At 38.2% G+C, this 23,915-nt stretch overlaps 1 protein-coding gene across 3 annotated transcripts in view; it reads left to right on the forward strand.

The window, feature by feature from the left end:
- ccdc28b (coiled-coil domain containing 28B) overlaps window positions 1–22,550 on the forward strand; it is a 94,949-nt gene extending 72,399 nt beyond the window's left edge. For 2 of the 3 annotated variants that reach the window (XM_028819083.2, XM_051936351.1), the window contains exons 4-7: window positions 9,914–10,068; window positions 10,164–10,186; window positions 10,359–10,415; window positions 21,611–22,550. In XM_028819083.2, coding sequence (XP_028674916.1) covers window positions 9,914–10,068; window positions 10,164–10,186; window positions 10,359–10,413 — 233 coding nt within the window. In that variant the 3' untranslated portion in view covers window positions 10,414–10,415; window positions 21,611–22,550. Of the gene's footprint in view, window positions 1–9,913; window positions 10,069–10,163; window positions 10,187–10,358; window positions 10,416–19,199; window positions 19,296–21,610 lie in introns of all 3 variants that reach the window. The other variant, XR_007936673.1, reaches the window with a different exon arrangement.
- Window positions 22,551–23,915: the final 1,365 nt, after the last annotated feature.

Below are 23,915 nucleotides of genomic sequence, written 5' to 3' on the forward strand. Positions count from 1 at the left end.
TACAAGTAAGACATTTTGTTAGTGAATCAGGGTCATCAGGTGCTATTGATAAATACAGCTGTGTGTCATCAGCATAGCTGTGGTACCTCACGTTGTGCCCCAAGATAATCTGACATAACGTAAGCATGTAGAGTGAGAAAAGCAGCGGACCCAGGATAGAGCCTTGTGGAACACCATATAGGATATCATGTGTCTCTTCGTTAGTTGTGGTAATTACAACTCAAAATTTTCTTCCTGCCAGGTAGGATTCAAACCAATTTACGACACTGCCAGAGAGGCCCACCCATTGACTAAGGTAATTTCTAAGAATGTTGTGATCAATGGTGTCAAGTGCGGCACTCAGATCTGGAAGGATGAGAACAGATAAATGGCCTCTGTCTGCATTTACCCGCAAGTCATTTACTACTTTAACGAGTGCAGTTTCTGTGCTGTGATTTGTTCTAAAACATGACTGAAATTTATCAAGAATAGCATGTTTATTGAGGTGGTCATTTAGCTGCATAATGACTGCCTTCTCTAGAATTTTACTTAAGAAAGGCAGGTTAGAAATGGGTCTAAAACTTTCAAAAGCAGAAGGGTCAAGATTATTTTTCTTGAGTAGGGATTTAACTACAGTAGTTTTAAGACAGTCTGGGAAGACCCCTGTATCTAATGACGAATTTACTATGTCAAGAATATCATCAATTAGCACGCCGATACTTCTTTGAAAAAACTTGTTGGTATTGAGTCAATGACGCAGGTGGAGGGTTTCAATTGAGAAATTATTCTATGTAAATCAGGTAAATCTATCCTGGTGAAAGAATTTAATTTGTTTATAACGGAATACTGGGGCTTAGGAGAATCTGCAGTGTTGGGGAGATATACTATGTTATTTCTAATATCATTAATTTTTTGATTGAAAAATACAGCAATAGCCTCACAGGTTTTACTGGAAGTATTTTGGAGGCATTCCTTTGCGTTACCTGGGTTTAGCAGATGATCAATCGTAGAGAATAAGACTCTGGGATTACTAGCATTGTTATTTATAATCTTAGAGAAAAAGCAGGGCCTCTCAAGACGGACTGTGTTATTGTATTCTGTTATTTTAACCTTCAATATTTCATAGTGGATAGTTAGTTTAGTTTTCCTCCATTTATGCTCAGCTCTACGGCATGTTCTCTTCAAATCAGACACTCTTTGGGTCTTCCATGGTATAACAATGCTAGAAGATTTTTTAACTGTCTTTTCAGGTGCAACTATGTCAACAGCAGCTCTCACCTTAGTATTAAATTTTTCCACCTTACTATTTACATTATCCTCGCTATTGTAGTTAGCACTATAAACGGACTGATTGCTTTGAATGTTTGTAAGTTTTAAAGCTGCTGATGAATCAAAGAAGCGTTTTTTAACAATATGCTTCTCATGAATGTTTTCTATCATTCTTTCTATATTAAATAGTAAAAGAAAATGGTCTAATAGATCAATATCAATGACCTGCTTTACATCAACTTTTAGTCCTTTAGTAATTACTTAGTCTAACGTATGACCTGCTTTATGTGTACGCTGATTAACAAGCTGTCTCAAATCAAAAGAGTCCAGGAGGTTCATGAATTCTTTTACTTTTTGGTCACACTGATTATCGATATGAAAGTTAAAGTCGCCGACTATTAAGAACGTGTCATAGTTTGTAATTAAAATTGACATTAAGTCTGAGAATTCTTCAAAGAAAGATGCGTTAAATTTAGGAGGTCTATACACGGATAATACTAGAACGTGAGAATCTCCATGAATAAAAATGGCGGGATACTCAAAGGTCTTGAATTTACCAAAAACTGACATCTTTACACTTTAACCGGCTCGAGTAAATGTTTGCTAAAACACCACCCTTCTTTCCCTGGCGATACGCACGATTAAAACTGTAATGCGGAGGTGCAGATTCGATTAGAACAGCCGCGCCATTTGAGCTAAGCCATGTTTCACTTAGTGCAATAAAATCAATTTTTCAATCACTAATAAGATCGTTGATAAAAAACGTCTTCTTAGTTAAAGCTCTAACATTTAATAGTGCCATATTTAATGTTTCGGATGGACAGAGCTGAATTCTATGTGCATTATTGGTATTTGGAACAGGAACTTAAGTTATTTTTGATGGCGCCGCTATGTGTGTATTTTTTATTTAATCTATAATCTGTTTTTATAGTTTTAATACATTGTTCATTTAAAGTAGTAATTGTAATTAAATTATTGGTGTTTATGCCACACTGCCCAGATTTCTTTCGTGCATTGAGATTGGTTATTAGAGTATTAATGTTGTGCACTTTTACGTAAGACTTTGTTAAGCAATTATCATGTCCTAGCAAAGCATTAGCATTTCGGAAAGGGTTAAAAGTAGAAATGGACAGTCAGGAGAGACGAATTACTTTAGCGATGTTTTCGGAGAGGACCCGGGCGCCGAATCTATTCGGATGCAGGCCATCACGCTTGAAGAAACATGGCCTTTCCCAGAAGAGGTCCTAGTTGTCAATGAACCCGATGTCTTGATTCTTGCAGATGCCTTTCAACCAGTTGTTTAATCCCAGCAGACGACTGTAGTATTCATTTGATTGTCTAACGAGAGGTAGTACACCCGAAATGAAGATCTTTGCCGATGGGGTCCTCTCCTTTGTGTCTTTAATTAGTGCTGCGAAGTCAGCCTTGAGAATCTCCGATTGTCGGTGCCTCACGTCGTTTATGCCAGCGTATAATACAATGGATCCCACTGCCCTGTTCTTGTGCTTCTCGTAGATTGTCGGCGCACGTCTCCTCACATCTCGGACACAAGCACTGGGAAAACAAGAAACAAAAGATTTCCGATTAGGGCATGCGATATTGAGATTTCTTACAATCGAATCACCTATCATGATTACATCACCCGGGGTTGAAGGCAAACTGGGGACCCGGAGAGGGTCAAACCGGTTCTGGGTCAAGATGCTCGCCTGTGTCGATGGAGGTGTTCTAGCCTTGAACCCCCGCCTGCATACTGAAACACGCCAAGGTCTTCATCGGTGTCGTCGTTGCTCCAACGAGGCGCAGGGGTGAAGCTTACTTGTCCTTGGAGGTGAGCAGCACAACGCGGGGTAGATGTTACTGAAACCTGCCGTGTTACGTCGATTTCAGATGACGAGGATGGTTTTTCCAGAAGCTGAGCCTTCAAATCCCTAAGGTACCTTTGTCTGGACAGGAGTTTCTGGATCTGTTTGTCGAGAGCCTGGAGTTCTTCTATGACGACGGCAAAGCGATTCATTTCACTGTTGGCCATTGTCTGCTTCTGCTTCCGCTTCCGCTTTGTGCCCTAGGAAAGAAAAGAGACGGAGAGGTTATCCCGTCTCCCAGCCACTCGGGTCCCCAACAATGAGGTTCTTACGAGCCGGATCACCCTCGAGGAAATGCCACATGGCCATTGTGCCATAACTGACACTCCATCACAATGCAGGTAATGTGCCTCATTTGGGACTCCATGAGCAACCGCTCATTCAACACAAAGTCAAACCAACAGTACCCAAGGATTTTCTGGAGAGACACTGTACTAAAGGAGTCCAGTCTTTGTCTCATATTGCAAGACAGGAAGCACCAGGATTCTAAAGACTTGGACCTTTTGCATAAATATCGGGAGTGCCACACACCCCTTTCCAGCGACCTCATGACCCCCCAAGCTCTTCAAATCCGTCTACTGACTTCATAGGAAGTGTCACCAGAGACATGAATGTCACTGCCAAGGTAAGTAAACCTCTTGACAAGGTCGACACTCTCTCCGCAAACAGACACAATGCTGATGGCCGTGCCCAAGGGGTCATTAAAGGCCTGTCTCTTGGGTTTTTATCCAGGACACTCGCAAGCACAGAAACTCAGACTTCTCGCTCAGTCTCTCGAGTGCCCCGATAAGAGCCTCCATTGACTCCGCGAGGATCACAGCATCATCAGCAAAGTCAAGATCCGTGAATCTTTCTTCACCAACAGATGCCGCACAGCTGCTTGACCCCACAACCTTGCCCAACACCCAGTTCATACAAGCATTGAACAGAGTAGGAGCAAGAACACACCCCTGATGAACCCCAGAATCAACTGGGAAAAACACAGAGGTTCTGCCTCCACTCTGCAAAGCACTGAGTGCAGCCTGGTCTTGGAGTCTGGCCAAGTCCCGGCTCATTTTCCTAGTAGGTGGTAACCTACTGGACCTAAGCTGGATCCTAAGAGTAGCAAGAACACTGACAGTACCAGTTTACAGGCCGGCCATGATATCTAGCAATCTCGAGGGGATCCCATGAACCCTCAGGATGTCCCACAGGGCAGCTCAATCAACTGAGTTGACCGCTACATGAAAATCGACAAAGGCTACAAAGAAACTCTGCCGATATTTGCGTTTGTGCTCCATGAGAACCCTCAGTGCCAGGATGCAGTCGATGGTAGACTTCTTAGGTGTAAAACTAGACTGTTCCGGTCGCTAGTAGGTGAGTAAGTGATCATGGATCCTATTGAGGACGACCCTAGCAAGGACCTTACCTGGCACTGAGAGCAGTGTTATTCCCCTTTAGTTGCTGTAATCCAGGTGATCACCCTTCCAATTTCCAGATAGTGACGACAAGTCCCGTTTTCCAGTCAGTTGGGATGATGCCAGTCTCCCAAATGGAAGCAAAGTTTGCTTGCAATGCCAGGAGGACAGCCTTAACAACCAGCCTGGAGAAGTTCACCCGGGATGCCACAGATCCCTGACTGCGACTTTCTGAGGAACAGATTCGGATGTGCATAATGCTTTGATTTCTCTGTAAGCAGGACGTGGGTCGCTAGACCACTGGTGGTGTATCGCTTGCTCACAGATTCATCTAACAAACACCTCTTTATCTGCCCTCAGAGCCCTCGCTGCTGTCCTTCTCAGTTCCCGGTACAGACCAGAGTTGCCATGTAGCTGTGCACTGTGATTCCTCTTGATGATATCCAGGGGGCCCTGCGAGATGAAACATCTCCTTCTGGGAACACCGGTAACACCAACACAACCCTCAGCAAGCTTCAGGGTCTTGTCACGGAAGGTCTCCCACATAACATTAGGATCGGCAGTCGTACCCAAATCTGCAAGTTCCTCACACAAACTGCGTGCAGACTCATTAGAAACAGCCTGGTCTTGGAGTCTGGCCAAGTCCTGGCTGATTTTCCTAGTAGGTGGTAACCTACTGGACCTAAGCTGGATCCTAAGAGTAGCAACAACAAGTCTGTGGTCAGAATTCACAAACTGGGCACTTCTGTAAGCCCTGCAGTTTTGCAAGAGCCTCCAGCATTTGCCCACGAGGATGTGATCGATCTCCTTCACCACACCACCAGTATTGGAGTACCAAAGTCAAGGAACATGGAGCCACTTTCACCACGGTCACCAGACCCATGGAGACCGAGACAATCCTCATTGACAGCCCTGTCAGTGCCAGTGGCTACACTGAAGTCACCCATGACCAGAGGAGTGTCACCTCGTGGGCACCCATCAACCACCGAGCGAAGCTGCGAATAAAATGTCTCACTCGCTGAGACATCACTCACCACAGTCGGAGCATACACTGAGACAACAGACAAGGCACCCAAGGAGTGCCGTAATTTGTTGAAAGGAGTGACATCGGACATCATCGGAAGAAGCCAATCCGCTACAGCAACAGCTACTCCCAGCTACAGCTATCATAGCGACCAGACCAATAAAAGGTGTATCCACCTACAGAGATCTGGCCAGTCCTCGGACTGCGCATCTCAGAGAGTGCCACCACTGAAATGCGGAGTTTATGCAGCTCCTCTGACAGCAAAGGAAGATGATCATCTTGCCAGAGAGACAAGACATTTCATGCACCCACCCGTGTGGGCCGCCTCAAATTGGGACCCGAGTGCTGCCATGCAGCGGGCGACACCTCAGCACCACACCAGTTCCTATCCCCAACAGAATGGTTTCGACTCTTCCTGGGATGGGGCTCCTGAGGGCTTTCCCCCATCCCCTTCATGATGCAAGCAGCCTTCCTATGTGCAGCTGCATCAGAGCTTCTCAGAGCTGTTTGAAGTTTTTTTATGGTGGCTGGAGTGCCAATCCTTCCACCAACCCCTAAGATTTTCCTGCAGGTTGGAGGACCGCTTGCAGGGCTGGATGCAGTTCAACGTCATACCCAGGACAAATATTAATTAATATACATATACAGTAGAGTCTCACTTATCCGACATAAACGGGCCGGCAGAACGTCGGATAAGTGAAAATGTCGGATAATGGGAGGTGTTAAGAAAAAGCCTATTAAACGTCAAACTATGTTATAATTTTACACATTACGAGCCTAATACAGTGGAACCTCAGTTCACGAACATCTCTGAACAAGTACAAATCGGGTTATGACCAAAAAGTTTGCCAAACTTTTGCCTCTGTGCACGACCACACACTCGGTATAGGAACAAGCCAGTTTCCCTTTCGGTTTGTGCGCGCCAATGATTTCCGCACGTGTTCAGTCTCTCCCTGTGCATTCCCTGTGCAGCATTAGAGAGAGAGTGCGAAAGAGAGACACAAACAGACACATGCATGCGCAAGAGAGCGAGACATACACGCATGCACACACGAAAGAGAGACACACGCACATACGCATGCACGCACACACGCACACACGCGAGAGAGATGCACGCACACACACACATACACGAGAGAGAGAGAGAGACGCACGCACGCACACACACACACACACACACACGAGAGAGACGCACGCACACACATGTGCACGAGAGAGAGACGCATACGCACACACATACACACACACACATGAGAGAGACACATGTGCACACATGCACACACACACACACACACGTGAGAGACACGCACGCCAGAGAGGAACAGCCACATAATCCACTGTCAATCATGTTTTACAACAAAACAACAGAAAAATGTAACTGAAAAAATGAACTTAGCAACAAAAAATAGACTATACTCATGCTCAGAACTTGCAGTTCTTGCTGCCGATTGATGCGTTTTTTTTTTTGTTTTGTTTTTTTGCGGTGGGACGTCGGATAATACAGAATGTTGGATAAGCGAAGGTTGGATAAGCGAGACTCTACTGTGTATATATATACATTTATTTATATATATATATATATATATATATATATATATATGTGTGTATGTATATATATATGTGTATGTATATATGTGTAAAAATATATGTAAGTTTGTAATCAGGTAATTAAGTGTCACATATTTCCAATGTCATTTTCCAGTTGTTAATCAGTCAGTACTTCCAGTGCTCATCTTAAAAGTATACAGTCAAATATATGTTTATTTTCCATATCAGTTACTGCTTACTTCCTCACTGATGCTAGTTATAAAATGCAAATATCAAGAACAAGTAAATACATGTAACAGGTGACAAATGTGGTGGAATAAAAACCAAAAAAAAAAAAACAACCTTCTAAAGGGGAATAAAGCTTTAAAATTTCTTACACAGTTCTTTAGCATCAACCAAAAAAAAAAGTTTTTCAGAGGAAAATTTGTTTTTTAATTAACTCATAACACAAACCTCTAAGCACTTCCACTTGCAAGGTTGATGTCAACATGTCTCAGTCTTGAATCTCTCACTCCGATATGTATGTGTATAGACATTTTATTTTTGTGTCAGAGCCTGTTGTAAGGAGCCTTTTAATAATAAATATTGTGTCAAATGGAAGCTTTATTGTAAAATTTGAGATTAATTTATAGTTTTGAGCAGAAAAATCAAGGAGGAATATTTTATGTGCAGTCCTCCACAGCTTTGAATGAGAAAAGATCAAGAAAAGATCATTGTGATCAAGCACATCTATTATTTTATTTGTGTGTTTCCAAAAAGTTACTGAAAGCGTGATTTCCAACAGTTGAATTATCGTGTGCAGTATACTTCACAGCCGTCTGTGTTAATCTCTCCTTTTTGTTGGTGAAAAAATGCTCACTGGTTACAAACAGTTATGAAACTGTTGGTGCATGATCTTGACTAATGTTACCTAGTCCAAAGTTTTTTGTTTTTTTTTTTGGGGTCAAGTGGGAGTCAACTGTCAGGGCCTGAGACTCTAGCCAGTATCACTCCAACCAGTTGCTTAATTAGGCTCTGACTCTTGTTGTTAATTAAACCCATTCTTTAATTCCATTCCTTATTGCTGCTCTCATTGTGCAATAGCATACATTTCTGAAATTGTTGATTTTCTCTTTTCTAAGAGCACTGTTAAAATGTTTTGGGGAATGTGGAAGAAAACCCCCCGAAGAAGACAGGACAAGTTCAAACAATTAGATTGTTATTCAGTCACAGATGAGTATCTGGATTCTACGTTGCAAGGCAGAAAAGTAAAGTTACATTTTTTTCTATTGGCTTTTTATAATTTTTTCTTCCTCCCCCTTCCCCTTATTTATAACAAAAAAAACATAATATCATTTACTTAAGCATTTCATTTTATTATGCTAATGGCCATCTGTTCTTATTTTTTTCTCTTGTCAGATAGACCCTAAAGAAGGAAAGGTCATCTTTCCTGTGTCAAATAGACGCGTTCCTAAAGAAACTGGAAATTTTCCTATGTCAGCTTACTGTGCCGTCTTATGACAGACACCTGTATGAATAACCTGCCATTTTAGCAAAACGGCTTTGTCAGCTACGGGGTCTGAGTCTGCAAGAGCAAGTCAAATACAATTAATTCACAAGAAGTTAATTAGGAGCAAAAGCAGGTCACTAATTAAGAAAAGGGTTAGAATGAAAACCTGCAGACACTGAGGCCCTCCAGGACCAGAGTTTGGCACCCTTGGTCTAATAATTTATTAAAACATATGTTAATAATAGAGTTGTAAATTTTATCTGTTTGTACTGCTATGCTATCTGATGACTTAATCACAATTGATTGTAAAAATTACATTATTTTTCAGTTTTTGTTAACATGAACTTGGCATGTTGGCATGAACCTCTGGCATTTTACAATGTACCTTTCTGGTTTTTCAGTGGAGTTGAGCTACTTAAATTTCTGTAAAAACAGTAAAAATGGGTGTGGTCTAAAACACCTGGTAGTGTATATATACAGTGATGTTCAGAAAGTATTCAGACCCTTCACTTTCTGCACATTTTATTGTGTTGTAGATTGAATTTTAAATGGATACATTTGCCATTTTTCCTCACCAATCTACTCTAAATAGCTCATGAAGACAAACTGAAAACATGTTTTCAGAAAGGTTTTCAAATGTATTAATTGATCCTTCCTTATCCTCCCTCCAAAACCGCTACTGCCACTCTGATCTTACATGGCTCCTTCAATTCAGCTCAAGTTATCTTATTTCTTTAACATGCCCTGCCTGCACATTTATATCACTAGTTCTGTCACACACAGCTCAATTGGGGTCAGAGGCACCACTTATTCCAACTCCATGAGGTGAATCCAAGCTAGGGGCAAGAGAATTAAAGCAGCGGGGAGGGGCTCATAAATTCTGTCCTTTAAGTGCTTGATTCTACCAACCCTCCCTTGTCACTCACTTACACTCATATACACAAACACACTGTGCAGCTTCTCAGGAAAGCCTGTCTTGTTCTGCAAGGGTAGCGCTGCCAGGTTCGCATGACAACACCACAATTTTTCTTCCAGAAACACCACTGTTTTAATTATTTATTTACAGTCAATCATAAATGACATCTTGAAGGTTTTTCTGTTTAGGAATGCTCCTTGAAACCATGATTTTGCCTGTTGAATATGACAACCTCCTTATATGAGGAGGAGTTAAATAATAATATTCAACAATCCATTTTGTTCAACCCACTTTTCCTGGGCATAGTCATGGGAAAGCTGGAGCCTATCATGTTCATTGAATTCTGCAGGTAGTTCTTGTGCATTTTTTTCTGTACAGATGGTATCAAAATAGCAAATAATCACCTCTGCCCTATTTTTATTATTCTAGGAAAGGTCTGCTCATTTGAACAGCTGGAGCATGTGAGAGAAATGCAAGAAAAACTTGCCAGATTGCATTTTAGCTTGGACAGTCACATGGAGGAGTTATCTGATGACCAAAAAAAGTCTGCATCAGACCGCAACCTTGAGCATCTGCTGTGTAATGTAAGTTGACTGAATGGGCCTTAAGGTTCCCTTTTTCCATACATAAAGTTGCCTTTCTATTGAATTTACATTGACCTTCTTTGTTTTTTCTTTAGCTGGAAGAGCTTAGTAGTTCAATGTATCCTTTTTCAAGTAAATAATATTTTGATTTAATAACTAATATACATTAAGACTTTACTAAAGGTTGAATTGATTATAATTTAATGATAAAACAAAGTCAGACTTTACTATAAGTTAAGAACAGATATGTAATGCACTTTAAACACATGGCTCCTTAACTTTTATTTCAGTCAGAAACTTCATTTGGCTGAAAACCAGGATCTCTTAAGGGCTTCTGCCAACTAGAGGTAGTTTGAGGGATATAAAGCACTTTGGCAAAAAAGTCCCTCTCTCCAAGCTGTTCACAAGAGTTTTAGAAATAGACTTGGGGATTTAAAAGAAAAACTTGGCAAATGATGATTCCACTGTAATGGAACAAACATGACTGGTACAAGAAATTCAGCTAGAAATATTGATAGTTCAAAAGAGGAAAACATCTGTTTTTTGTACAGTTTCTTGGTAAAAGCAGAGATATCTTTGGAAATGGAAATTATATTAAATATATTAATGTAGCAGGTATTACACATATTTATATATTGTTCATGCTAGTGTCCTTAGGAAACTTGAGAGGAAGCTTTTTTCTTTAAGAATAAAACTTACAGATTTTTTTTTTTTCATTTTGTGTGTCAGCCCATGCACAGTACAGGAATGTAATTGGCATTATATGCAAACCAAGATAATACAAAGTTCCATTATATATCCAAGGCAACTGGTGAAACAAACAAAGCAACATTTTAAATTAAATGGAGCAAAAAATATCACCAATTTTCAGCTACTGTATGGTGGTATAAAATGCCTTCCTACTTCGCTGACTTTGTCAGTGTACTATAAAATAATTAAAGGATTTACAAACAGAATTATGGAATTAACCATGTTTAGTGAACACAAAGTGAACAAGGAAGATCAATTTAGAAGCTTCTTTTGGAAAAGTGGGTTGTTTACTGAATTTGTTAGAACATCTTTTGTATAAATTACAAGTACTATTACAAGTACTATATTCTAAGGTTATATTAATTCAGTCATTTTGCTAAAAATAAAGGTTAATACAGCTTTTTGTTTAATTAGGTGTCACAGACTTTATTTTACTCTTCAGCAGTGAGGTTGATACACTTCTCCAGTACCATTTAATTTTATTTCCTGTTTTTGTTTTAACTTTAAATGTCATCTTTCTTCAGCAAATGTTTAATACATTTTTCATATATTGTAAAAGTTGTGCAAAAAAGCACAATTTCTGATTTTATTACTACATTAATATGCGTAATATAACTATATAGGATAAAGTGTTTTAGCATTGCAGCATGGGCAGTTTCTGATAATAGTGTAACTGAACAGTAATTTAAGTGTTAATTGACTACAACAAAGTGTTATATAAGGGAACTAGGAACCTAATAGCTTCTTCAGGAAGTACAAATGAAACATAGTGTCGATGGTGTTCTGGCCATAGATGGGAAGCTGGTGCATTTTTTTTAAAACAACAAGTTTTAGCAAACAAAGAGGAAAAATTTTGAGGCTGCTCTGAGTCCATAACCACTGCCAAAGCTGTGCTTGGTCAACTAAGATTTGACTTAGATTGACTTAGTTTGTCATGATGGAAATAGGAGTTTCACTTAAATATATATTTAGCTAACACACAAGTATGATGTGTTGGAATGGACCAATGTGCAAGAGGAAACAACACAGATGAAAGAAAAAAGATAAAATTGTTTTCTTATTTTGTTGAAGAGAGTGGTCCTTAGAGAGAATGAAACCTTAACACAGGTAGCAGCTTTTAATAAACATTGCAACTGTATAGTAAATGAGACTGTTCAACGCGACGAAGAAAGCATAGATGATTATGAGTAGGGATTATATATGGCACCAATGAATCTCCCATAAGATAGGGCTTATTAGGTGAAGAATACCTTGCTTTAAAAAATGTACAGATTTGCAGAGCTCTCCTATAAATAATGTAAAAATAATTGAAGGTGCTTCACCGCAAAAAAAAAAAAAAAAATACATGCACACTTGCAACAGACTGTGTGATTCAGTTGGGAAGATACATGCTATAGATAAAACAGCTGTCAAAAGGCAGGCCCAGCATATGACAAAATGTACAAAAAGTGGAATTTTGCTGTAAAATGCAAGTGTAGAACTACTACACTTTATTACAACTGTAGTACTATTTAGCCAGTGAATGTTGTAGTACAAAATTCAGGTAAAGCAAAACAGCCATTTATGTTGATGCTCCAAGAAGAAAAGCTAGTCCTGCTCCAACAAAACTGTGAAACTACTTGTAATATTATTCAGGTTGAGTAATGCTTAGTAGTTCAGTGTACTTGTCATGTATAACAGAAGTATTGTGAAGTGAACTTAAACTGAAAACCCAAAAAACATGGAATTGTATAGACAGAATTTATAGTGGGTGAGGACAAAGCAGTAATGTCTTTGCTGTGAAATAAAGCCATGCAGGTAATGAACTTAGGGAAAGTTCATCTCTAGAATATTCCAGTAATTGGTGACACTGTACAACAAAAGATAAAACTGAAGGACCTTGGAAATGGAAAACATTACAAAGGAATATTCTGATGTATTAAAAGGTGATGACTTGTTTGGAGGGATAATCCAAAACCAAAACTGCCAAAGAGACATGTACCGGTGTCTGTGATGGTTGCACTAGAGATGAAGCATGGGCTGGATCAATAGTTTGGTTCTAGTAAAGAAACTAATTTGGAAACTCTGAATTTGTGTAGATCCAAAACCACTAAACAGAACATTAAAACTAAGACACTTATCACCACCTATAATTATATATAAGGCAAACATTTTTTAAATTTCTGAATTTTGGCATGTGAAACTTGATGACGACTCCAGTTATCTAACCATATTTGCTACTTCATGTGACTGATTCATGCTGCTGAGGATGTCCATGGAACAAGTCCAGCTGGCTCGAAGGTCTGAAGTAATGCATGCAGTATTGGGCAGAATACTCTAAAAGAGTACTTAATTACTGAATACAGCACATAACGTGTTCAGATTTCTATTTTGAATGAATACTCAAAGTGTAATTTATTCTTAATACTTTAATAATACTTTTTGAATACTTTCAAAAAAATTTGTAAAAAAATAAAAATACTATAAGAGCTAACCATATTAAATTAAAATTGTGACCTGAAAATGCACTTCAACAGTCAGAAAACACAGAGGCTCTGTTTTTACTGTTCATCAAAATCAAGGGAAACCAACTTTTTCAGGAAACTTTTATTAACAAAAGTTTAATATTGAAAAAAATAATGACTAAACTTAAAGTGTATTTTAGCCATTTCATATTCTTGAGTTGTATTCTTTTAAAAAGCAAAGTCAGGTTTTGCATACTTCACGTAGCATACTTACTCTTAATTTCTGGTGTCTGCTGTAATAAGAGGTGAGTACGCACATATGTTAACTTCCGGATTTTGTTCCAGAAAGCAGGATAAGTGTTAAATCTGATTAAAGCAAATCCATTCCAGAAAACCAGGATTTAGCCAAGCCCATGTTTCTGGAACAGATTATGTCATAATTATGTCATCCGTGAGGCCAAAGATGCAGATAACTCTCTAATTCTGCTTTTTGGAATGAGAACTATTTAAGAAGCAGGAAAAACTGACAAAATGTTGAATATGTTGTGTCCCTTCCTGAATGAGCAATTGACAAAGGAGCGTAACTCCTTTGGCAAATTCTGTTCAGAGACCTGCCTGGACATTCTGGCATGCCCAGAGAAGTGTTTTCATGAATGTTGTTGTTCTACATCCAAGGCAACCTTCTAAAATGTGGCATGTTAACATGTGTCCTCACATTAATACAAATCATGGATATTTCCATTTTTTTTGGGCAGTTTCTTATGCAGCTAACTTTGATGCAACATCTGCACACACACATGCACATACACAAGGCCTGTTTTCCTGAAACAGAAATAACCACCATTAAAGACGAATTCTATAGATTCACTTGATATATTCAGAAAATCATTCTAATTGCCTGTTTGGCACCCCATAGGCACTGTATAATAGATATATAAAAAAACATCTAAGGGGCTAGATATACAGATAGATAGGAAGGAAAGGCACTATATGATAGGCAGACAGGGAAGCTGCTATATAATAATAAAATTACTGTTATTACTATATAGATAGACAGGGAGTTCTGGCAAGCAGAGCGGCGAAGGTTAAAAAAAAAAAAAAAAAAGCATTTTCTCCCCTGCAGGGATTCGAACTCGGGCCTCTGAGGCACGGCAAGCCTGTTGCGCTCTGAGTCAGCAAATCTTACTGGTACACCATGGAAGCTGTCATATCATTCTTGAACCTTTTGTGAAAGTGTTTATTTGATCTTTGGGCTTCAGGTGTCACACATTTTATAGTTATTGCCTACATTTGGTAACATCTATCTATATATCTAGCCCCTTAGCTGTTTTTTTATATATCTATTATACAGTGCCTATGGGGTGCTAAACAGGCAATTACAATGATTTTCTGAATATATAAAGTCATTCCGGAATATATAAAGTGAAGCTGTCATATCATTTTTTAACCTTTTGTGAAAGTGTATTTGATCTTTGGGCTTCAGGCGTCACACATTTTGTAGTTTATGCCTACATTTTGTAACATTTATTACTAAAATATGAAAAAGTTTCTGTTTTAACAATGTGTTTACACAGATTACTGTAGAAACGGTACACACATGAAATGCGTGTGTTCCAAATAACGATCTATTATTTCCACTCTAAAACTCCACTTCACTCCTAGATAATCTATCAAGGCATGAGCTGGGAGAAGTTCGTGCACGTTCTAAGTCGGTAGGGTGGCCAGAATCATCAGTGTGTCACAAACCATTTTACATTTTCTCTGTGTCTATAGTGCTACTACTTAAAACATCATATAATTACTTAACTGCTACTTGTTAAAGCACAAACAAATATAACACAAAAACAAACACTTTTAGAAAACTGAGTAAAGGGAACAAAACTTAATGAAAGAGTTTAGTTCACCTAAAAAGCAAAGAGAAGAAAAAGCCAAAAGTGGTATGTTGCAAACTGTTATGCATCTACAGTGCTGCTGTTTCCAGTACAAAAGAGAGAGAGATGGAGAGGGAGTGAGCAAGCACTATCCTTACCAATAGAAAACATTAAGTGCCAAATTTCCAAAATGCTTGAATGTGAAATTAACCAGTTACACACACAATACATGTTTCAAATGAACAAGATATGAGACAAACAATGCTAAAACAACGAATGCTGGAGAAACACTGAGGATCTGTAAAATGCTGGGAGGCTATAGCGGGATATGCCATTGCCTACATATCACTTCATTCTCATGCATTCATGCAAACTATTTTTTTTTTTTTTTTTTTTTTTTTTAATATGTTTGATCCACAGTTGATTGAATCTGCGGATACAGAGATGTCCTTTAAAAGTATTCAGTAATCAATTCCATAAAGTAATTATATTCTTGAATACATCTTTAAAACGTATCATGAGCTGAATCCAGAATACCCACCACATATGGGGGTTTAGTACTAACACCAAGGGATTATGCACAAATTGAAAATGAACTATACAATACAATGTAATGTATTTTTGTGTAGCCTAAAATCACACAAGAAGTGCCACAATGGGCTTTAACAGGCGCTGCCATTTGACTGTCCCCCAGCCTTAACTCTCAAAGAAGGCAAGGAAAAATTCCCAAAATAAAACCCTTGTAGGAAAAAAATGGAAGAAACCTTGGGAAAGGCAGTTCAAGAGAGACCCCTTTCCAGGTAGGTTGGGCGTTCAGTGGGTGTCAAAAAAAAAAAAGTGTGTAAACACAATACAATATACAGAACAGAACACAAGTAATCGTCAATACAATATAATAGTACAATAGAAATGTTACAAGTACAGAGCAGAATTCAACAGTAGATGATATCACATAATACAATTTGGATTTGTTCAAAGTCCTGGAGACCTCGGCCATCAAGCTGCTTCCCCCTATTACCCATTCCACAGCTGAGACAGAGCTAGGCCAGCCAATCTGATGAAAGGATGCCTCTACCTGATGATTCCTGCAATCCTCCATCAGAGATGACTTTACCTTAGGCAGGTAAAACAACTGGGCAGTAGAGCAGTGGCTGCAAGTGCCACATTTGAGTACTGAGAAGAGAATCAGAAAAGGTGAGTGTTAGTAACAAATTTTAACTGTCATATTACTTATGCTTTAGTGCTAATGACTAACAACAGAGAATGCAGTATGTACAGTAAATCAGCAGCTTTAGTTAGAATATGCTAAACTGAAGTTGTGTGTATTCAGCTGGGATTTGAAAGCTGAGACTGAAGGGGCATTTCTTATCATAGTAGGCACACCATTCCACAGTTTAGGGGCCCTGTAACTAAAAGCTCAACCTCCCACTGTTATTTTATAAATCCTTGGAATCATAAGCAGACTGACATCCTGATATCTTAATGTATGTTTTGGTTTGTAAGTCATGATAAGTTCAGATAAATAAGCCAGACCTTGGCTATTTAAAACTTTATATGTTAAAAGGAGGATTTTGAAATCTGCCCTAAACTTAACTGGGAGCCAGTGTAAGGATATAAGAACCGGACTTATGTGTTCATATTTTCTTGTTCTGGTAATAATTCTTGAAGCAGCATTTTGGATTAAATGGAAGCTGTATAAAGAACAGTTTGAACATCCAGTGACCACCACATTGCAGTAGTCAATCCTATTAGGAATAAATGCATTAATTAATTTCTCAGTATCCCGCATATTTAGAAAATGCCTTAATTTACTAACATTGTTAAGTTTTGTAATATGTACTTTAAATGACATGCTAGAGTCAAAGATAACAGCTAGATTGTGGGCTGATTCAGTAAAACTAATGTTGATTCCAACTGAGTTAAATAATGATGAAATATTGTTGTGATCAGCATCTTTCCCTCCAATAATTAACATCTCTGTTTTGTCTGCGTTTAAAGACAAGTTGTTCTCATCCACCCACTCCTTTAACTCACCAACACATCTAATTAAAGACAACATTGGAGAAACATTATTTGGTCTAAAAGAAACGTATAACTAGGTGTCATCTGCATACGAGTGAAAAATTAACATTATGTTTTCTAATGACTGATCCCAGTGGAAGCAAGTAAAGTGTAGACCAACTGAAACAGATACACTAAGGTTATAATTCACTAGTACGATATGAAAAGAATGTATAAGAGAGAAATATTTTAAATGTGAATTGTCTCTGTTGCCAATTTGCTTATTAGGGCCCTTAAATTTAGTTATTCCTGGTTTACTGAGGAAAAATTAAAACTTTACATGTGATGTCTGCATTTCAAAAACTGAAGATTTTCCACTCCAGAACAAGACTTTATTTATATGTCTCTGTTACTGGGTTGCATGCATTGCACTCTTTTTCTGATTGGTTGTGGGTTTATGCCTTGCAAAGTACTGGCATACTGTCTACCATTTTTTCTTTTTGCCTTATATCCTTTGCTGCTGCAGTAATCACTGGATCCCTGTGACAAGAAACTGGAGGGGAATAAGTTTTCCCTTCGGCACATGGAGGATTACTTAGAACATCTGTTCAGTTTTTATCAGTTGATTGCTTAACCTCTTCCTCAATAACTATTACTAGTTGACTGGAGCATGTACGTGTATAATGTTGCTCCAACTGCAGCTGGCAATATATTTGTGAAATAACGCAGTGCTTTTTTTAAACCCAGCTCAAGAGGAAAAGGAATTGGAATAAAATAGAACAGAATTTAATTCCAATAAGTTCCATAAAATTCTGCTTGAGTTAATTTGTCTTGATTTGTTAAATATTATACATCAGATTTTATGAATATAGGATGGAGTGGTAGATCTGAGGCTAAGGATATACAGGTTATGCTGGTATCCAGAAGGTTGCCGCTTCGAATCCCCATCACTGCCAAAAGAGATCCTACTCTGCTGGGCCCTTGAGCAAGACCCTTAACCTGTAATTGCTCCAGGGGTGCTGTACAATTGCTGACCCTGCGCTCTGACCCCAAGGGGTATGCAAAAACTAACAAATTCCTAATACAAGAAATTGTATAAAGTGAAATAAAGAACAAAAACAAAAAACAAAACCAACACATTCAGGCATAATGTATGAATTACATGTTATTCAAGATCATTTTTCAAGTCATTTTCATTTCTACAAGAAGGAAATGTAAATGTCTTATTTGCTTTATCTACACTCTGCAATAACTTTCCACAAAAAAAAAAAAAAAAATACTGTTTTTTTAACTTGACTAGAATAATGACCCCTAATATCAGGCAGATATGCTAAGTTCATGATCTTAGAGTTTAAAAATGTCCAACTGGACTGAAGGGGGTCTGAATACTTTCCATACCCACTGTATGTTAAAGGTGTGATACTTGTAATTCACTGTGTGTGTTAGTAAAATCTGATTGCTTGTATTGTGACATTCCCTCTGTTTTGAGGAAGTGATTTGTGTGTGAACTCTGTACAGAAATATTAATATAGAGATTTGGAGTCCCTATTAAATTGAAAGTGGATAAACACTCTGAAATATCTGGAAAGACCACAGTGAAGGATAATTTTAGCGAACCAATTCCAACAACTTCAGTTATGTCTGTAACCATTGTACAATACCTGTACTTTAAAACATTAGGACAATCTCAGACAAGAACAGGCCATTTAGCCCAACAAAGCTCACCAGTCCTGTCCATTTAATTCTTCTAAAATAACACCAAGTCTAGTTTTATTAGTATCTAAAGTCCTACTATGTACCACACTACTTGGTAACGTATTCCATGTGTCTGTGATTCTCTGTGTAAAGAAAAAGTTCCTAAAGTCTGTGCAAAATTTACCCTTAACACATTTCCAACTGTGTCCCTGTACTCTTGATGAACTCATTTTAAAAGTAACAGTCTCGATCCACTGTACTAATTCCCTTCACAATTTTAAACACTTCAGTCATGTCTCCCCTTATATCATTTGCTTAGACTGAAAAGACTCGGCTCTTTTAATCTTTCCTCATTATACATCCCCTATAGCCCTGGAATCAGCCTAGTTCCTCTGCTTTGGACGTTATCCAGCACTGCTATGTCCTTTTTGTAGCCTGGAGACCAAAACTGTACACAGCACTCCAGGTGAGATCTAACCAGTATGTTTTAAAGCTTCAGCATAAACTCTTTGGACTTGTACTCTACACATCATACTATGTAACACATTCTTCAGCCTTCTTAATGGCTTTTGAACACTGTCTGGCAGCTGATAATGTCGAGTCCACTATGACTCCTAAATCCTTCTCATAAGGTGCACTTTGAATGTGAATTCAAACTTAACACTTCTACTTCCTACATATAATGCTTTACAATTACTTACATTAAATTTCATCTGCCAAAAATCTGCCAAGGCCTGTATGCTGTCCAAGTCTCTTTGTAATGATTCAGTGAATTCTAGATTATTTGCCAATCCACCTAGCTTGGTATTATCTGCAAACTTAACAAGTGTGTTACTTATATTCCTATCCAAATCATTTATAAATATTAAAAATAGCAGCTGCCTTTGCGTTCAAGGTAATGGAACACCACTTTTAACATTAGCCAATTCTGATAGTGCTCCTCACACCATAACCCTCTGCTGAGCTAATTTTGCAGTCAACTACAAACATCTCTCTGAACTCCCACTTCTTTTAGTTTGATGCCTGACCTCTCATGCGGCACCTAATCAAATGCTTTCTGAAAGTCAAGGTAAATAATGTCTCATGCTCCACTTTGATCATATCCTTTTGTTACTTCCCCATAGATTTCCAGCATTTTGATAAAACATGACATTTCTCTTCTGAACCCATGCTGTCTGTTCAGTAAAACTCATGTTCATGCTGTGTGCTTTTGAATCTTTTCCTTAATAATTCCTTCCACTAATTTACCTATGATGCACATTGTGCTTACTGCCCTTTAGCTACTTGGATGCACCTGATCACCCTTTTCATATAACAGGATAATATTTGCCATTTTTCAGTTTTTCAGAATTTCCCCAGTGCACAGTCACTTCCTAGAAATATGCGTCAAGGGTTTATATATGTACTCACTAACCTTCTTAAGAATTCTAGAGTAAATATTATCTGGTCCTGGAGATTTGTTTGATTTCAGCCTATTTAATGCTGGGAAGTTATCTATTTCCTCATATGTGAAGACTTTAGAAAAATGTGAGTTTTGAGTATCTCCTGCTAATACTCTGTATTTTTGTTTCACCTTTATTATTCATGATGCACTTCACCTCCTTCTTGACAGTTCTTTTGCTAATAAAATACTGAAAGAATCTCTTTGTGTCATCTTTCTCCTTATCTTCTATATTCCTCTTTAACTGCCTTATAGCTTCCCTAATAATGTTCTTAAAGGTTGCCCTGATCTTCTCATACCCCCTAAAATTCACATTGAAGTTTTTAGTCTTATGCACATTGTATGGCTGTTTGTTCCTTTGCAGCTTCTTTTTCAACTCTATATTAACCCACTGCGAGTTTTTTTTTCTTCTGATTTCAAATATAATAATGTAACTGTCCTGCATTATATGTAAAATGTTAGTCGAGCAGCTATGGAGCAGGTTTACAATCGACACACTTAAAGGCTTATTATCCCAGTCCATCCATCTTAAACTTTGATGTATCTTGTCAAAATGTTCCCTAACAAAGTTTAACTTAATAATTTTGGTCTTTGCATCCGTGCCTTTCCAAAGCACATAGAATTGTACTATATTATGGTCACTTGACCCTATTGGTTCAATCGCCTCTACACCCTCAATTCTATCCTGATTATTACAAAATGCTAAATCTAGACAGGCTTCTCCTTGCATTGGTGCTTTAACATAATGTTAAAAAAAAAAGTCAATAATTACTTCTAAAAATTCCTGTTCTTGTGTGTAGCTATTTGCAAGGTTAGCCCAGCTAATACTCGCATAGTTAAAGTCCTCCACGGCTATAATATTCCCTTGTAAAGTTGCCTTTTTAATATTACTAAAAAGATGTGCATTGAAATTACTGTCTGCATTAGGTAGTCTATAACATACTCTTAACATAAGGTCTGTTTCCCTAATGCCTTTCAGATAAAGCCAGATGTTCCCACTAAGATGGGGGGCTCATCGTCCAATTGAAGCAGACTTGTGTTTAAATTTAATTTGACATAAACAGCAACTCCACTTCATTTTCTGTTCTGGCTGTCTTTCCTTAATAAGTGTATCCCTCTATGTTATACTCATCCACATCCTTGCTATTTAACCAAAGATGTTTCTGTTATTGAAGTAATACCATAATTATGCTCAGCTAAATACAACTTTAACTCACCCATTTTATTTCTGATACTTCTGGCATTATTGCAAGCTATTTTAAATGTTTTGGGTTGTGTATTAGAATTTACATTACTATGTATTTTTATTTTTAAACTGTTGTGTGTTCCTTTATGTACAGTTCTAAACCTGGCCTGCCCACCCTTCCCCAGTCCTAGTTTAAATAATCCTTGAATAACCTACTCATATGCTTCCCTAACACATCTGTTCCAAAAGGAGTCCCAATGTCCCATAAACCTATACCCTATACCAAGATTTGAGGCATACATTAAGCCTTCTGATATCTTCAGTCTCATCTCGTCTGATGTGTGATACAGACAGAACTTCAGAGAAGAATACCTTATCAGTTCTGGTCCTCAGCCTGGCACCTCACTTCTTTAAATTTGGATTGCAGAACTGACAGACTACACATATATATTTAATTTGTTCCAACATGGACAATGACAACTGGATCCACCCCTGCTGTGGCCAAGAGCCTATCAACCCTTCCAGGGAGGTTCCCCACCTGTACACCCGGAAGGCAACACACTGTGCAAGACTCTCTGTCTTTGGAGCAAACCTGCACTTCAATCTAATGACTGAGTCCACAACTATCATAACCTCTATCTTTCTGGGATTGGTTTTTCATGCCTGCCTACCACCTTAGAATTTTCAGAGGCACCATCCAGTTCCTCAAGGACCTGAAAACTGTTTGACTTTTCCATTTCTGGGGTTGGATGGATCCAACAGAGCAATTTCAAACATTAAAAGGCATCTTCAGGTGTGTGCTTGTAGAACTAGACATTTTAAAAATAGAGATTAACACATCTAGACTTTTAATCAGTTTTGTTGTTTGGTTACTTGCAATACAGATAAATTTGTTTCTATAGAATTTTCTTTTTTTGTAGTCATATATTTTATATGATATTGTGTATGAGTCTGGTAAACTTGCATAATTTCAAAGAACATCTCTGGCATTTGTGTTCCACCTTTTCAATGCTGCAAAAACAATTTCCAAAAGTGTGCTTTTCCAGTTGCCATTGTATTGTAGAATGAAAGAATGTAATTTTCTTTAAACATTACTCATATTTTGTGTTAAATTTGTGGAACCTTTTTGACTGCTTCTATCAAGACTAACAATTTTTGAGCCATAAGTATATATGAGTCAGTAACCCATTAATTACAATTGCACCTGTGGAATCATTTTGTGTTGCTGGCAAGATATCTAGGTCTAAGTGAGGCAATTTTAGTGATGTGAAATCTGATGATTGATTACTGTAGTGATGATTTGGTACAATAAAAACTAAAACTACATGAATGAAAAAACATTAATGTATCTGTGAAAGTAACTTATTAGTATTTTATGGTTTGAGACATCATATATCAGAAGGAAGCAAGGCAGTACCAATTAACACCACTTTATTTAGAAGCTTAAATTTATAAAAAAATATATTTTTGTAATTCAGCCACCACTGGGCAGTCTACCTAACATAAATGTATTTGAGCATTGTAAGAAACTTAAGTATCCTTACTGGGTTTTTTTAGGGTTTGTCTTGGATGACTTGTGAGAAGTTGGGGTATATGTTTTCATTCAGATATCACAGGTGGCTATACAGTGCTTTGATCAGACGCTGGTGGTACCACAGAAGATCCGGACTCTCTTCTCTGCAATCAGTTTCTGTTCCTCCCTTACCACATATTCTTATACTTCTAGACCTTTAAGGCCATTTTCTTTCTATGAACCAGTATAAATTCTTACTGTATGTTTGAGTCTACTTGCTTCTAGATGTCTGCATTTTATAATGTAATTCCTTTGGATTTGTCCACATTACAAGTCAATGAAACATTTACCATGTCCATTTGTGCCTGGGATTTATACTTGGGATTTGTGCTGGTAAAACCTTCACAGGAAGACATCTGAACCACCTCATTTGACTCTTTTCAATATGGAGGGTCAGTGTCTCTACTCCAAGCCCCCTGGGATGTCTGCGCTTCTCTTCCTATCTCTAAAAGAGAGCCCAGCCACCCTGCTGAGAAAGCTCATTTTAGCCACTTGTACCTGTGAACTCATTCTTTCAGTCATTACCCAAAGACCATAGGTAAGGGTAGGGATGTAGATAAATTGGTAAATTGAGAGCTTTGCCTTTTGGCTCAGCTCTTTCTTCATCACTACAAATCGGTGTATTGACCACATTACAGATCTTGCCGCCCCAGCCATCTGTTGAATTCAACATCCCTTTTACCCTCCCTCGTGATCAAGATCCTGAGGTACTTAAACTTCTCTACATGAGGCAGTAACTCACCTCTACCTCGCAGAGGACAGTCCACATTTTATCTACTGAAGACCATGACATCCGATTTGGAGGTGCTGATTCTCCAATTAGTCCCTGCCTCTTCACACTCAGTTGCAAATCATCCCAGTGTGTGTTGGAGTTCATAGCCCAATG

This window comes from Erpetoichthys calabaricus, chromosome 14 (genome assembly GCF_900747795.2).
Source record: "Erpetoichthys calabaricus chromosome 14, fErpCal1.3, whole genome shotgun sequence".
In the NCBI taxonomy this organism is placed as follows: domain Eukaryota; kingdom Metazoa; phylum Chordata; class Cladistia; order Polypteriformes; family Polypteridae; genus Erpetoichthys; species Erpetoichthys calabaricus.